Source organism: Postia placenta (genome assembly GCF_002117355.1).
Source record: "Postia placenta MAD-698-R-SB12 unplaced genomic scaffold POSPLAscaffold_4, whole genome shotgun sequence".
NCBI lineage: Eukaryota > Fungi > Basidiomycota > Agaricomycetes > Polyporales > Adustoporiaceae > Rhodonia > Rhodonia placenta.
The window spans coordinates 685,569-698,549 of record NW_020169835.1 but is presented as its reverse complement, the minus strand read 5'-3'; the positions used below and the strand labels follow the sequence as shown (position 1 = coordinate 698,549).

Genomic DNA, 12,981 nt, shown 5'->3' with positions numbered 1-12,981 from the left:
TCCATTCGCGTACGGCCTACAGCAGTCGCCTGGTGTACCTCCCCCGCTCTCCCCACGTCCCGCGTCCGCGACGTACTCTTCATACTCGCACTCGTCCTACACACCTGGACACGCGCGTATGGACAGCGGGTCGTCCGGCGCCGAGGGGACGGGGTATGCGCCCAGCAGTTGGCCGCTGTCGAGCAAACACGACTCCGGAGAACCACCCGTCTCCCCGATATACGCGGGTAGTGTGAGTGGGTCCGACGCGTCTGTCACGGGCGGACTGAGCCCGCCTATCCGGAGCAACCAGGTTTCTGGGCGGCCGGGAGCCGCGAGCGAGGGTGTGAGACCGGGCGCGCCGGGGCAAGTTCGCTCAGCGAACGGGAAGACATACTCGTTCGTCAGCCTGCCAGGAAATGCCGTGAAGAAGCGGCCGAGGCGGCGGTACGATGAGATCGAAAGACTGTATCAGTGCAGGTGAGCCGCTTCGCGATCTGCATCAGAAGCAGCGGACGCTGATTGTGCGGGGGAACGCAAAACACTCAATTTGACATTGTTGCCGTTGGTATCGTGGGTGTTGGGCTGTGCTTTCGTGATCCAGTTGGCCAAATTGTACCAAAGCATACGGGACGTTGAACCACCTCAACGCGCACGTTACAATGCAGAAGCACGGTCCCAAAAGGACTCCCGCAGGCATGTGCACTTTCTCCATGGACATATGCCTATCAATGCTGACCATATGCGCGTAGAATTCAAAGAACTGCGCAAACAGTGGCGTCAGGCAAAAAAGGAAGCCGAGGAGCAGGAGCGTGAGCGTGAGGTCGCCGCTCAAGCGCATGCTCACGCATTTTCCGGCAACCCTCTCGCCTCCGCGGGCTTCCAGATGCGCGTCGCGACGGGTCACCAACACGGGCACCCAATGCACCAGGGCATGCTTCCGTATGCACACCACGAGCTCGACCATCATCGGATTCGCCGCCGCATGAGTGCTATCGAGGCGTACGGCGACGCGCACCAAGTTGCGTACGTCAACGCACAGGCGGGCTTCCCGAGCCCGACAAGCTACGGCATGGAGGGTGCGCGGTATACGATGCCTTCGCCGAGCGAGGAGTCGCAGCAGCAGCAAATGCGTTACCAGCACGAGGAGGACATTCAGGAGATGGCGCGTTTCTACCGGCACTCGCAGCCCCAGGTGCACGAGATAGGCTGGGCGCAGGCTCAAGGCCAGCAGCAGCAGCAGCACCATGGCCACGAGCTCCGCCACCACGCGTCGCACCCGCAACTCGGCAACCAGGGCATGAGCCTCGCGGGGGCGACGCGCCCGCTGCACCCGCACTACCAACTCCATCCGTCGGCGCAGGCACAGGCACAACAGCCGCCGCCGCACTATCCACAATCCGCGCCGATGTCTGCCCCATCATCGTTCTCTTCGCTCAATCAGTCGGTCGTCCCTCAGTCGCACAACTCCCAGGGCGGCGGCGACATGCCGCAGCTCGCCGCGCACGTCTCGCTCGGGCGCAACCAGCTCCCGCCAGACAGCACGCTGCTGACGCCGCTGCCCGGGTACGAGCCGGACCCGGAGCTGCAGCACGCGATGGATGCGAGCCGCTACGAGACCCACGAAGACGATGGGTACGCGAGGGGGAGCCCCGGTGAGCGGTACTTGTAGAGCGCACATGCAGCTCGCCCCCGTACCCCGCCATCACCCTGCTGCAACCGATGGGCGGTCGCGGTCATCCAGGTCGACCATGAATCCGATGTGTTTATACTCCTCTGCTAATGCGACCTGTGGATCGCCCCGCTCATCGATGAAACTGACATCCGGACGACAACGTCCCCCCACGACTGGCGAAACCGCGGCTCCCGCCCGCGAGGTTCTGGACCACATCCTATCCGCGGCCGGCCGCTCGCCGCCGTCTCGAACTATTGTACATATTTCCTCTGCTGTCGCTGCTTCTACTCTGCTACTCCTACTACTCGCGCTGCATCAAGGCCTATTTTACTTATTGCGCATCATATTATGGAACCGTTCCTTCTCCCTCTTCCCTCCATTTTCGCAACTTCCACCGCCGTGCGCGCCGAACGGTGCGTCGTCACGCTCCGCGCACGCCGCCACCGCGCCTACATTCGCCCGCCCGCTTTTTACTACTACCGCCATTGCTATCCCTCGTGTTTGTGCGCATCGGCAACCTGGCTTACAGGTTCTGCTCTCGGGTACTGTATGATGTACTCTATATTGTACGTTTGGTGGCCCCGCTAGGGGCGTGCTCGTGCGTTGTTATCCCTGTCCTGTCGACCACCATCCCTATCCGCTTCGTTCCGCGCTGCGCCGTCTGCGCGGGCTTACCCTTATGTTTGCCTATTACTTGCCTCCGCAGCGGGTGGAATGTGCCCGCGCGCGGCGTACTGTACATAGTCGGTCTATTCGCATTCGCTGTACATGCGCTGTATTGGATACTTTAGTAGATACATCCTATAGGTTATTGTTATGACAATTCGCAAGTGGGCATCCCCAGGGACCTCGGCGCGCCCGCGCGCGTGCAAAAGAATTCAGACGCATGGCTGTTCGTGCGAGCACGGCCGTCCGTGGTCGGAGGAAGGGGGGACTTCTTCTGGCAGATGGCATCGCGTAAGGGCGATCGTCATCTGTCATGCAATGCAATGCAATCTGACACAACGGGCGACAGACAAGGGGATGACGAGAACGGAAGGCAAAATGAAGAACACGAAATCAGCGGGATCAGGGGAGGGCGCGCATATCAACGTATAATCGTATATCAGCGCGGACGCCAGACATGAAGCCACCCCGGGACCGCACGCGCCGGATCCGAGGCCGTGGGGGCGACGCCCATTGGCCGGCCCGCGTGCAGGTGCGCGCGCAGAGGGCTGTGGGAACACGCACGGGGGCAGGAATCAGTACATCGGAGTGCTACGTATGGAAAATACAGTGCGAGAGGAGAGCGTCCAGCGTGGTGCCGGTCGGCCGACGCACGCCAGGCCCTTCACACGCGGTGTGGATGCTTCGGGGGCAGAAGGGTCCTCCCCCTCAGGCCTGCGCCGCCCGCTCGCTGGCAGTGCCAGAAAGGGGGAGGGATTCAGAGAGGCGTCACGCGTGCGGAGGGGGGTGCGGGGCCGCGCCTGCCATCCCGGTCGTGCAGTCGCGCAGAAGGGAGCCGGGTGCTTCGCGCGCATGATCACACCGTGCTAGGATCTCGTGCAGCGGAGACGCAGATGCAGATGCGGGCGGACTGAATATGACTACTGAATCGACGCGCTTCGCGAAGGCGAACATCGAAGCGCACGGAGGACGGGGTTGGGCTTGGGAGAGGAGAAGGGGGGGAGGGGGGGGCGAGATTGGATAGGGAGATGGGTTTATCCTGGATATGGGCAAGTGTCAGCAGACGGGGAGGTATGACGCGCGCGGGCTCGATGCTGGGATGCTGGGCGAGGGCCGTGGGGCGGGTTCGCGGGTTCGCGGGGCTGGCCATTGGGCCTGCGTCAGGGAGAACACGAAGGACGCACGGACAGACGGGCCGCGTGGCCGTCGGACGGGTGCCACTGCGCAAGATCCAACAATATTGCGCGTCGGGGGCTTGGGATAACGGCGAGGCCGCCGCGCGGCGCTATGCCTGCCACAGCGATGTGTGGGACTGCAGAGCGCAGTCAGCAATAGATTCGATATGGAAGGGGAAGTCGAAAGGGAAATGGTGGGCACGCAGCGAGCTGGGCGTTGTGGCGGGGCCTGGGCAGAGGCTGAGGCTGAGGCTGAGGACGGGCGATGAGACGGAGGGGTGCATGGGAGGCGCCGGGTGCTATCAGAGTTGGCAGGAAGAACGCTCCTGTGATCATCGCACGTCCGAATCTATTGAAATTCCGTGCACGAACCCGCCCATCACGTTTCAGCGAAGACGCGGATTCCCCGCTTCCTGCGTCTGTCACTCCCTTCCCTCTTCGCAGACGTCTCGCCTATTCGGGTATCCTCAAATGGATGCCCACAACTGATGCTGCCATGTTCACTTCTTCCACCGCGCAGAACAATAACAACAGCCACCCCGCAAACATGCTCGAAAACATGTCCAAGGCGCGTGTCCGGCATCGGGCCCAGACGAGCCGGCTCCTCGAGATCCAAGAAACAGGATCACTGGTGGAATATGAGGAGCATTTTCTCGCTGACCATGAAGACACGACGTATTGTTTTAGAGCGTATCCTCGGTCTCGAAACTGTGCACGACTTCAGTGCGTTTGATCGCACACTTCAGCCCCACTTACCACAAAGTTATGCTGGCCTCATCCGCACTCGACCATCATGGGCGTAACGTGACGGGTGACCTCTGTGTGACATCCTGCTTCCTAAGCGCCCGCGATTGCCAATCCCAAACTTGCAAGACCGTCTACATGGCAAATATCAAAAATGAACAAAGTATAATGCGTTGTTGCTCCCAAGAGCTCGCTGTTTCCCGATTCTTATAGTAGTGGATGTACAAGCTGCCTTACGGTTCGCGAACAGTTTATCACGGTCTATCATGCTCGGCTAGTCAAGTATGGATAGGCAACTTTACAGAGCAGATGTCCGCAAGGCAGTTTCCAGGGTCTCCTGCCCCAGGAATCTTGTGCGCAACCGAAACTCGGAATCGACGATCATGACCATGGTCCCGACCTGGCTGGACCCGGCAGAGCGTCGTCACAGCCAGAGTAAGTTATTTATTCCAGGACCCGCCCATCCCCGCCCGAGGTCCGCTTACGCACACCTTGAGTTTAACAAGTCTATCGATATGGAATCAGCTGTGAATAACAGGAACATCACAACACGGTGCGATAGGTCTCCGAGGTCTCGCTCTTGCACCTTTGGGCCACTTTGCCTCGGACTTCACTCGAGCTTCAGCTCCATGGAGCTCACTTCATTTAAACTACCATAGACCGAGGCCCCCGCAAATGCACACTGTTTGAATGACTGTATGTGGCGGTTCCCACCATAGAGCCGGCTGCTTAGTGAGAACGGCACTGCTGACAAGATATAAACCTTACCAGGTTGACATGCGCACGCATGCCGTGGAGCAATTCAATGCCCCGGCATTGGCATTGTCTGTTGACTGATCGTGTTCACGCCGCATTCATGGGGAAAACGCTTTACAGCACGTCTGTCGCCATCGCGCCCCGCATCGACGAGGCACCTCTGTGGCGCACTGTCAACGGATCTCATTGTATTATCAGATATGATGCGGGGGTGCGGGCGACATCACAGTCACGTCAAGGACCGACATTCACGTCAAGGACCGGCATCCGCGTTGATTGAACCTTGGACCCACAGGTACGCACGCGCTGGCCGGGATCATTCCTCAGTCTCTGCTACCGCACGCCGCACGACGCTTGGAACCAACTGGTGTCCAGACTCCCGATGCCCGCGCTGTATGTACTTATCCGATGATGGCTCGGAAGTGCCTCGCTGCCGATGCCATTCCACTTGTACATGTACAGATCTCCCGCCAGCACACCGCAGATCTAGATCATTGAACGTCGAACCCGGACGACGTTTTCCCCTGTCGAAGGCCGCGCAGCGTCTGCCCTCGGGGAAGGAATCACGGGCCTACATCCACGTTACTCGACCGTCCACTCGCAATGCTTGCGGCTGGCCGGCCCGGACATCGTTGACAGGACGCACGACGCACGACGCTCGTCAGCATCTGGGCCGGGCTCTGCATCAGGCGCGTCGGCCGCATTTGAAAGCGATTTACATACACAGCACACCGAGGCCGTCCGTCCTTCACCATACAGTATCCGTGTTCGCCCGTTCTCGACTGCTGCGTGTTCGTTGCTGACAAGCTTACGCCAGCTCCTTGACGCCAGGCTGACACGACCCGCCTGGACTCCGTGCGCTCCGGGGACGCGCTCCCAGTGACCACCGCAGACGCTGGTGTTTGCTTCCCCCATTTGCACCGTGCGCCGCACTGGCGCGACGCGGCATGGTCCTGGGCCTTTGGAGATACGTTGTGCCGGCGCGGAGGCGCCGACATGGTATGCTTTTCATGGTTTGTGTGGTCTCTGGATCCTGGATCCTGGATCCGCTGACGCGGCGGCAATTGCGTTGTCAAAAAAACGCGGTCATTTGGTTTTGGTTTGGGAAGATGAGAGAGACACTCGCGGGCGAACCCTGTGTCACGGCCCAGGACACGCGCCGCTCCTCGTGTGGGTGTGCGACCGCAGGGCGGGTTCTCCGGCAGCAACGCGAGCTCTCTACGACCGCACGACGTGTTCGCCGGGCGTGATGGACGGACCTTCGACTGCAGAAACCATCCCCCCGGCGACGCACCCTGTCCCCTGTCCTTGCCACCGCTGCGGCGGCCTGAAGCCGACGCTTGACGCGTGACGCCTTGGTGCCGTGGGTCACGCTGGACGGCTCGAGGGCCTCGACGCCGCGGACGCGGGCGTTGAAGCGGTGGTCCCAAACGTCTGTCGCTCTGCGCATCAGACGGCAGGAAAACATCTGGGAGCTTAGATTGCGGTGAGATCTGTAGAGGAGGACTGATGGTGGGGTGCTAAATCAGTTGAGCACAGAATAATACCCGGGTGGTACGCCAGCGGTGCAATAGGCGCGAAGCACGGTGGACATGAATGCGTCCGCGAGACGCTATGCGCGTGGACCGGCGCCTGCGTGCTAAATCGTCCGCCGCGCGTGGCGCGTCAGACGATAGCTGGTGTGCGCAGACTTCGGGTGAAGTGGGAAGTGAGTGCCCGTTCGTGGCAGAAAGTCGCCCGTTTCAATGTTGCAGCGCTGCAAGCCACACGCGGGTGGCTGGGGAGACGTTCATGGACACGGCGAGAAGCGGCCGCGGACTGTACATATGCCTGCAGACCACGCTGGCTCACGCAATCTACCCGCGCATGCCCGACACTTGTGGTCTCTTCTTCCTCGCTGGCGCCCGCCAGGTGCGAGTCGATCGCCGTCGCTATGGGGGCGGCCCGCTCGCGACGGCTAGCGTGTGGCGACGGGCAGCAAGCCGCGTGCCTTGCGATGATGGCAAGGCTGTCGCGTCATGATGTGGAAATTTCTATGTGAGTCCGAGGCGAGGGCGGGATCTGAATCGAGCCAGCCGTACGCGAGATGCGTTCTCGGTGTTCGCTTCGGGGACGGCCGGCGTGAGCCCGTCGTCGCCGTGGGTACGATGACAACTATGTACGTCCCAAGGGGCGGAGGTTCTGCCGCCTGATGCGCGGTCACTGTTAGGATGTGTTGATCACGAACACTGGTCCAGCGAGTGGGCAGAAAAATGTCAGTCTTTACGTTATACATGCATCTTCTCTTACCTCCCTTGGTCATCTTGCATCCACACAGCGGACGCAAGCTGTAGGTCCTTGATTATCTTCGTTCTCTTCTCTCGGCGGCCTCACATTACAATCTGCGACTGTTGTCTGCGCATACAATATGCTTCACCTGGATAATAGAATCCGGCGTTATTGCACACATCCCTGTATATACACCCTTGTGATGAACCAAAATTTCAAGTCTTTATCTCAAGTAGACGTCTTGACTTCACTTATGACTGAGCGCTGAGCGATTCAGAGAGTACATTTAGACTCATGTTCAAGCGCGCACTATATCACGTGCACAATCGCGTCTCCTCGCGACGCGCGCTAATCGTCGAGTCGCTCGCGTCTAACCTGAGTGTGGCACCTCCTTCCGCCTTGACGAGCCCGACGCATAACATGGCCACCCGCTCCGGTAGAACACCACGCCCAACAGCCAAGGCGACTGCACAACAGGCACAATTGACAACTCCAATACGACGTACGCGTTCGACTGTACCAGGTGATTATGTGGTGTGATAGCGGCGGGATCATCTGGAACGGCCGTGTACTGACTTTCGTATCAGAATCGAAGGATTCCATGAAAATGGCTTATGTTGAGCTCGACGAGGGTCCCGAGACAAAGAAGCGCAGGCTATCGCTTTCTAAGGACAGCTCGCATGAGGAGCTGCCTGTCGCCACCACTTCGCGATCGTCCAGGCGGCGCGCCATCTCGAAAGCTCCTGCTGCTCCCCCCCTCCGAACGAGGGCGAGCAAGAGAAATGTTACTTCTTCTCCGCGTTGCGCCATGAAGGAAGAGACAGATGAAGAGATGGAGGTCGAGGCGCAAGTAGCAGCAGAGTCCGAAGGAGAGGACAAACCGTCCGCTCCGACGCCCGATGAGAACGATGCGTGCGAGGATATTTTGAAAGCCCAAGAGAAAAAGCATCGCGACAACTACAAAACGCTGAAGCGCAAGTTCCGGGAGCTTGAGGCGTCGACTGCGAAGACGCTCTTGGAGCTGGACAAGCGCGAGATTGAGCTCACAAAGATGGAGAAAGATGCCACCCGCAAGCAGAAGCAGGCCGACAAGAAGGCACATTCTCTCTCAAAGAGAGAACATACAGTCAAGAAACTTGAACAGCAGTCGAACGAGCTCCTACTCACTGTCACCGCGAGTAAGGCAGAGACGGTCATGGAGCAGTTCGACGCGCACTTCTCGTGTGCTTTGTGAGCGATTTAGAGTTGTGTCACGCACAACGACTGAACTATCTTTCTGCAGATGTTTTGAAGTTATGTGCGTTTTACGTCGCTCTTCTTAATGAGTCAAATTTAAACTGACGGCTCTGTCTAGGGCATGTCCATACAGTCTCTCGCCCGCCAACTGTGGGCATACATTTTGTTCCCTGTGTATCCTGAAGTGGTTCTTCTCACACTGCAAGGCGGACTGTGGCCACTGGCACCATAACATAGAATGCCCGCTTTGCCGTACACCGCTCCCCCACATTGACCAAGAACCCCCACGCAGCCTGAACACCTTTCCGTTCACCTCGAACAGACTGGCGGACGAGGTTATCAATGATCTCGTGAATAGCATCGCCGGTCCGCAACAGACAAACAGTGCGAGCAGGAACAAGGACAAGAAGCGCGGTGTGGACGAGCCCGGGTGGCTCGGGTGGCTCCACGGAGGTACTTCACGACGGGATTGGCAACAACGGGACAGGTCAGTGACTAAGCGTGGCTGTATCGATCTCTAAATGCTAATAGGCGACTCTTCTTCGCGCTAATTTCTTTGTGCTCGCATACGAGCAGAAAGGGCAGGGCGGAGATGACCGCATTGGCATCAACATGGGGAAGAATGCGAGGAGACGATTTCCTGGCGTTCAGGCGCCGTCTCACGTAGCCACACACGTCTCCACCATTTCAGCCCGCCAATCGTCGCTGCCATGCTCTCGATTCACGTGTTAACAGCATCAACCGGCTATAAGCTGGCCTCGGTACCTTTCCTGAGCTTCCTTGATGCCTCAAAGTTGGCGATGTCTTCTGTGCCGCCTCGCACAGTGCCGTAAGCAGTGCTTCTTTGTATTCCTTCCGTGAATGTATCCTTGTTTGAGTACCATAGATGTTTGTAATGCTTCTGTATAACAATCCCACGAGGTCAATCGAATTTTTGAGTCACTAAGGCATATACATTCTCCACGACTTCGATGGATTGCTCCAGAGACCAGATACAGTCATACGCGTCGAACGACATGGTCTCATAGATAGAAGCATCGCTCCTTCAATCCGCGCATTCCAAGAATGTCCTGGGAAAGCACTATGAGTAACTAGGAGACGATCGACCGGTCCAATAGACATACCCAGTCCGCAGCCGTTATCCAGAGGTCACTGACGCTGTCCATCTTCCCCAATACAGCGGCTCCTTTCCACCCGAGCGCACGCGGATCGACATCTTTCGGGGGAGGGATTATCTGGACCTTCTCCATGTTAGGCACCAGTGGAGTGGCAATTGCTTGTAATCTGGGCCACATTATTGAGTTACGGCCGCCCTCGACACGTATCGCCTACTATCTACGTACCTGCTCTCGAGAGCATGTGCCATGCCCGGCACCAGGGCACTCCCACCGATGACCAAGACGGCTTGCAGATATTTACGGATCTTCTCATCCCCTCCCGCGGCCCTGGCGCTGTTGAATATGGCGACATCTAGCGGGAGTTTGCTTGCCTCGAAGCACACGTCAATGGGGTAGCCACCCGGATAGATGTGTGCAGGCTGCAGCAGCGGCTGGACGGACACCGGCAGCGACATCCCGGGCAGCGAAGGTTTGCTGTCCAGCTCGTCGACATCGATGATCTCCATGGGGAGGTCTGCCGTGCCGTCACCAACTGTACTCGCTGAAACGGGTGCCGGTGCGGGCACGGATGGAGGTACGGACGCGGGTGAAGCGACTGTGGCCGTTGGAGTCTCTTCCTTGACTTCACCCTCCTGTGCAGGTGTCTCCTCTGCGGTGACAGATCCCGCTGCGCTGTCTGGGGGACAGGAAGACATACCAATTCGAAGAAATGGTGTTAGCATTATGGCCTGGGGAACAGTAGCTTGTAAAACGGACCTCCTGGTACTGGTTGTGTGGATACCACGAAGGCCGGCTGTGAACTCGCACCCGGAGTCTGCGTCCCCGACGCCGGCATCGACGGGATTTCTGGTGGCATGATTGTAGGCGGCATTGCAGGCGGCAGTAGATGCTGCGTTGAGATTACCATCGCTTGCGTCTACACACGACGTCAACCACGGATTCGTCTATGTCACGTATCACCGAGCTGGGCACGTACAAAGTAGTCAGAAATCTGCTCCACGATGTCCTCTGAGACGTCGGGGTGGGAGATCGGCTGCATCCCGTCACGCTTCTGGTCGAATTCAATAACGCGAGGTTCAAAGAGACACTACTCTAGCGCAATTAGTGAGGTGCTTAGGTAGGGGTCTCTGCTGATGAAGCGTACCATAGGTGCAAGGATGATTTCGTCATAGGCACGAAGACCGTATTTTTCGGTCGCCCTTCCAGGTTTACGCACTACAAAATCGTATAGATTCAAAGCTACGTCGCCCTGGAAAGCATATGACGCGACATGGTAAGTGAGGATATTGACCTGGACACGCATAAACCCACCTCTGCGAGTGTGCAGAGACGTGCTTTGAGGTCCTCGATGACACTCCAGTCATACGAACGGGCGAGGTTGACGTCACGGTAAGGGAACTTGATACGCTCCAATAGCACGTACAGGAATTCCGTGATGTCGTCCCCGCCCATGTTGAGGGACATTCTGGTGTATCAAGAATAATTGAGCGATACGTTGCAGAAAAGTACGAACTGGCAGCTGTACCGTGTGTCAGCGAGGACCAGGCCATCATCAACGCAAGCGATACTAGTCTTGACTGCACCCATATCCACGACACACGCGTTGGAGATACCAGCGCCGTATGTAGCAGCCAATGATTCCTACCACTTCCTATGAGGCGCACGCAGGCGGATCAAAAACGGGACACTTACTTGCTGGGCACAGAGTTGTTTGAAACCCATGGTGATCAAGAGCATTCTCACCATGTGCTCCACATAGAATCGATCATAGAAGTCAGGGATCACAAGTACAACCGAGTATTCCTACGAACACAGAACATACATTAGCGATACTCCACATGGGTAGTGATGATACCTACATTATAAGTGCGGGGTTCAATTCCGAGCTTCTCATACAGTATGTCACGCAAAATGGTTTCAATGTCGCTCAAAATCATCTGATTTGAAGGATAATCTCTTGTATTGAACTTGCCGCCGTAGAATGGCCATCGAACTACGTAGCCAGATGCCGCTGGGTCCGCCAAGTGGATAGCCTGCTCTCAACTCGCCTCGTCAGACTGAGCTGAGCATGAGATGCAGGACTTGCTCGCCTTGTCACCCACAAGATGCTCTTCCTCGACGCTGCCTTGAATCCAGTCTATGCGGAACGGGTCATTCATTTCCGGTATTGTCTCTGGGACAAACTGTTCATTAAATGTCGAAGCAATGTTGGCCGCGTTTGGCGTCACGCGCAGTTTATAGAAGCGCATTCTGTCGCGCAGAGAAATCGTGATTGCAGCGACTTTCATGTCAAACTGAGCACATCCGTGAGCCGAGAAGAAAGGCAAACCATGTGGCGTAACTCACTGGATCATCTGAGTTTAGCGGAACGGCGTATTCATCATGGCTCTGTGAGGAGGAAGACTCGGTTGGTGCCTTGTCCCTCCTTGGTCGTGAAATGCCTTCGATATACCTTGGCTCCGGCACTGGTGGTTCATGCTTCCTTGCGATTACATTGGGCACGATGATCGGCATTACATCTGAAGCCCTTCCCACTCGGAGGAAGCGCGACCCAGGATGTATGACCAGCACCTTCGACCCCCGCCTTCCCTGCGATTACTCCAATTGTGAGTGCATCAGTACATGCGGCACGTTCTGCCTACCTCGGGCGTAACTACGTCCTCGGAGGGGGGCGCCCTGGTTCTGTGCGCTCGTGCGGCGTTCCTCGCCCACAGCGTCTGCGATTCCGACTTCAGGTAGTGCGTCCCGGCATGCTTCGGATTTAGCCTGCGACATAATCCATCGTGATTTTGGCTCCATAAACCGGGAATGGATGAACTAACGGCAGAGGTACATGGAACAGGGTGTACCGCATAGCAGACTCATCCCGCTTGGCATTGGGAATACCCCGAGGCATATCGGCACTATAGATATGGACCTATGTCCGCCTTGAGCCTTCAGAGAGAGTATTTTTGCCACACTGGGGTCGTCAGGAATTCAGGACTCTCAGACGGATAGACCTTGTGTGGATTGGATACAAGATAATGCAGGATTAGAATGAGACCAAAAAGCAACGATACATTCTTAAAAGCAGATGCACAAGCAGAACTAGCGAGGGGAAACCTTGTTCGAGTCCGCCTGTCAACTCATACTACCGCCGCCTTGCTCAAAAATCACATCAAAATCCCAAATGCGTGAAGGTGGTCCCCGCTTGAAACGTCCGACATTATATTGACATATAAGGATATTCCTGACAGTGGCTTGGTGGTCTAGAGGTATGATTCCTTCTTAGGGTTTCCCTTGCGGTTTCTATATTGGAGGAGGTCCCGGGTTCGATTCCCGGCCAAGCCCTTTTTTGTCTGCTCTCTCTTTTCCGGAGTGTGTA

The 12,981-nt window shown here is 57.2% G+C and overlaps 6 protein-coding genes and 1 non-coding gene across 7 annotated transcripts; 5 read left to right on the top strand and 2 right to left on the bottom strand.

Annotated features, from left to right (window-relative positions):
* Positions 1 to 59: 59 nt before the first annotated feature.
* POSPLADRAFT_1073706 (hypothetical protein) lies at positions 60 to 1,651 on the top strand (the record flags this gene model as incomplete). The annotated part of the gene is made up of 3 exons (XM_024482635.1): positions 60 to 459; positions 584 to 675; positions 732 to 1,651. The coding sequence occupies exons 1-3, from the start codon at positions 119 to 121 to the stop codon at positions 1,649 to 1,651; spliced, it is 1,353 nt and encodes a 450-aa protein (XP_024340798.1). The 5' UTR covers positions 60 to 118.
* On the top strand, positions 1,630 to 2,456 carry POSPLADRAFT_1039253 (hypothetical protein). Its single transcript, XM_024477515.1, has one exon. It carries the CDS (start codon positions 1,791 to 1,793, stop codon positions 2,205 to 2,207), a length of 417 nt encoding a protein of 138 aa, XP_024340797.1. The 5' UTR covers positions 1,630 to 1,790; the 3' UTR covers positions 2,208 to 2,456.
* Positions 2,457 to 5,311: 2,855 nt separating this feature from the next.
* Positions 5,312 to 7,297, bottom strand: POSPLADRAFT_1045139 (hypothetical protein; the record flags this gene model as incomplete). Its single annotated transcript, XM_024478688.1, has 6 exons — positions 5,312 to 5,540; positions 5,728 to 6,260; positions 6,290 to 6,463; positions 6,847 to 6,952; positions 7,077 to 7,197; positions 7,285 to 7,297. 6 exons carry the CDS (start codon positions 7,295 to 7,297, stop codon positions 5,312 to 5,314), a joined length of 1,176 nt encoding a protein of 391 aa, XP_024340796.1.
* Positions 7,298 to 7,683: 386 nt separating this feature from the next.
* Positions 7,684 to 8,497, top strand: POSPLADRAFT_1032489 (hypothetical protein; the record flags this gene model as incomplete). Its single annotated transcript, XM_024476861.1, has 2 exons — positions 7,684 to 7,765; positions 7,851 to 8,497. The coding sequence occupies 2 exons, from the start codon at positions 7,684 to 7,686 to the stop codon at positions 8,495 to 8,497; spliced, it is 729 nt and encodes a 242-aa protein (XP_024340795.1).
* A 121-nt stretch (positions 8,498 to 8,618) lies between these two features.
* POSPLADRAFT_1137740 (hypothetical protein) lies at positions 8,619 to 9,166 on the top strand (the record flags this gene model as incomplete). Its single annotated transcript, XM_024484828.1, has 2 exons — positions 8,619 to 8,990; positions 9,080 to 9,166. Coding segments are annotated over 2 exons (459 nt in total), but the record flags the coding sequence as incomplete, so codon positions are not given.
* Positions 9,167 to 9,521: 355 nt separating this feature from the next.
* POSPLADRAFT_1045137 (hypothetical protein) lies at positions 9,522 to 12,513 on the bottom strand (the record flags this gene model as incomplete). The annotated part of the gene is made up of 14 exons (XM_024478687.1): positions 9,522 to 9,569; positions 9,624 to 9,783; positions 9,843 to 10,158; positions 10,374 to 10,533; positions 10,594 to 10,704; positions 10,762 to 10,866; positions 10,929 to 11,082; positions 11,143 to 11,258; positions 11,310 to 11,420; positions 11,477 to 11,650; positions 11,720 to 11,911; positions 11,964 to 12,206; positions 12,260 to 12,383; positions 12,440 to 12,513. 14 exons carry the CDS (start codon positions 12,511 to 12,513, stop codon positions 9,522 to 9,524), a joined length of 2,088 nt encoding a protein of 695 aa, XP_024340793.1.
* Positions 12,514 to 12,854: 341 nt separating this feature from the next.
* On the top strand, positions 12,855 to 12,947 carry POSPLADRAFT_t52. The gene has a single exon. It is a non-coding gene; the product is annotated as a tRNA-Pro (tRNA).
* Positions 12,948 to 12,981: the final 34 nt, after the last annotated feature.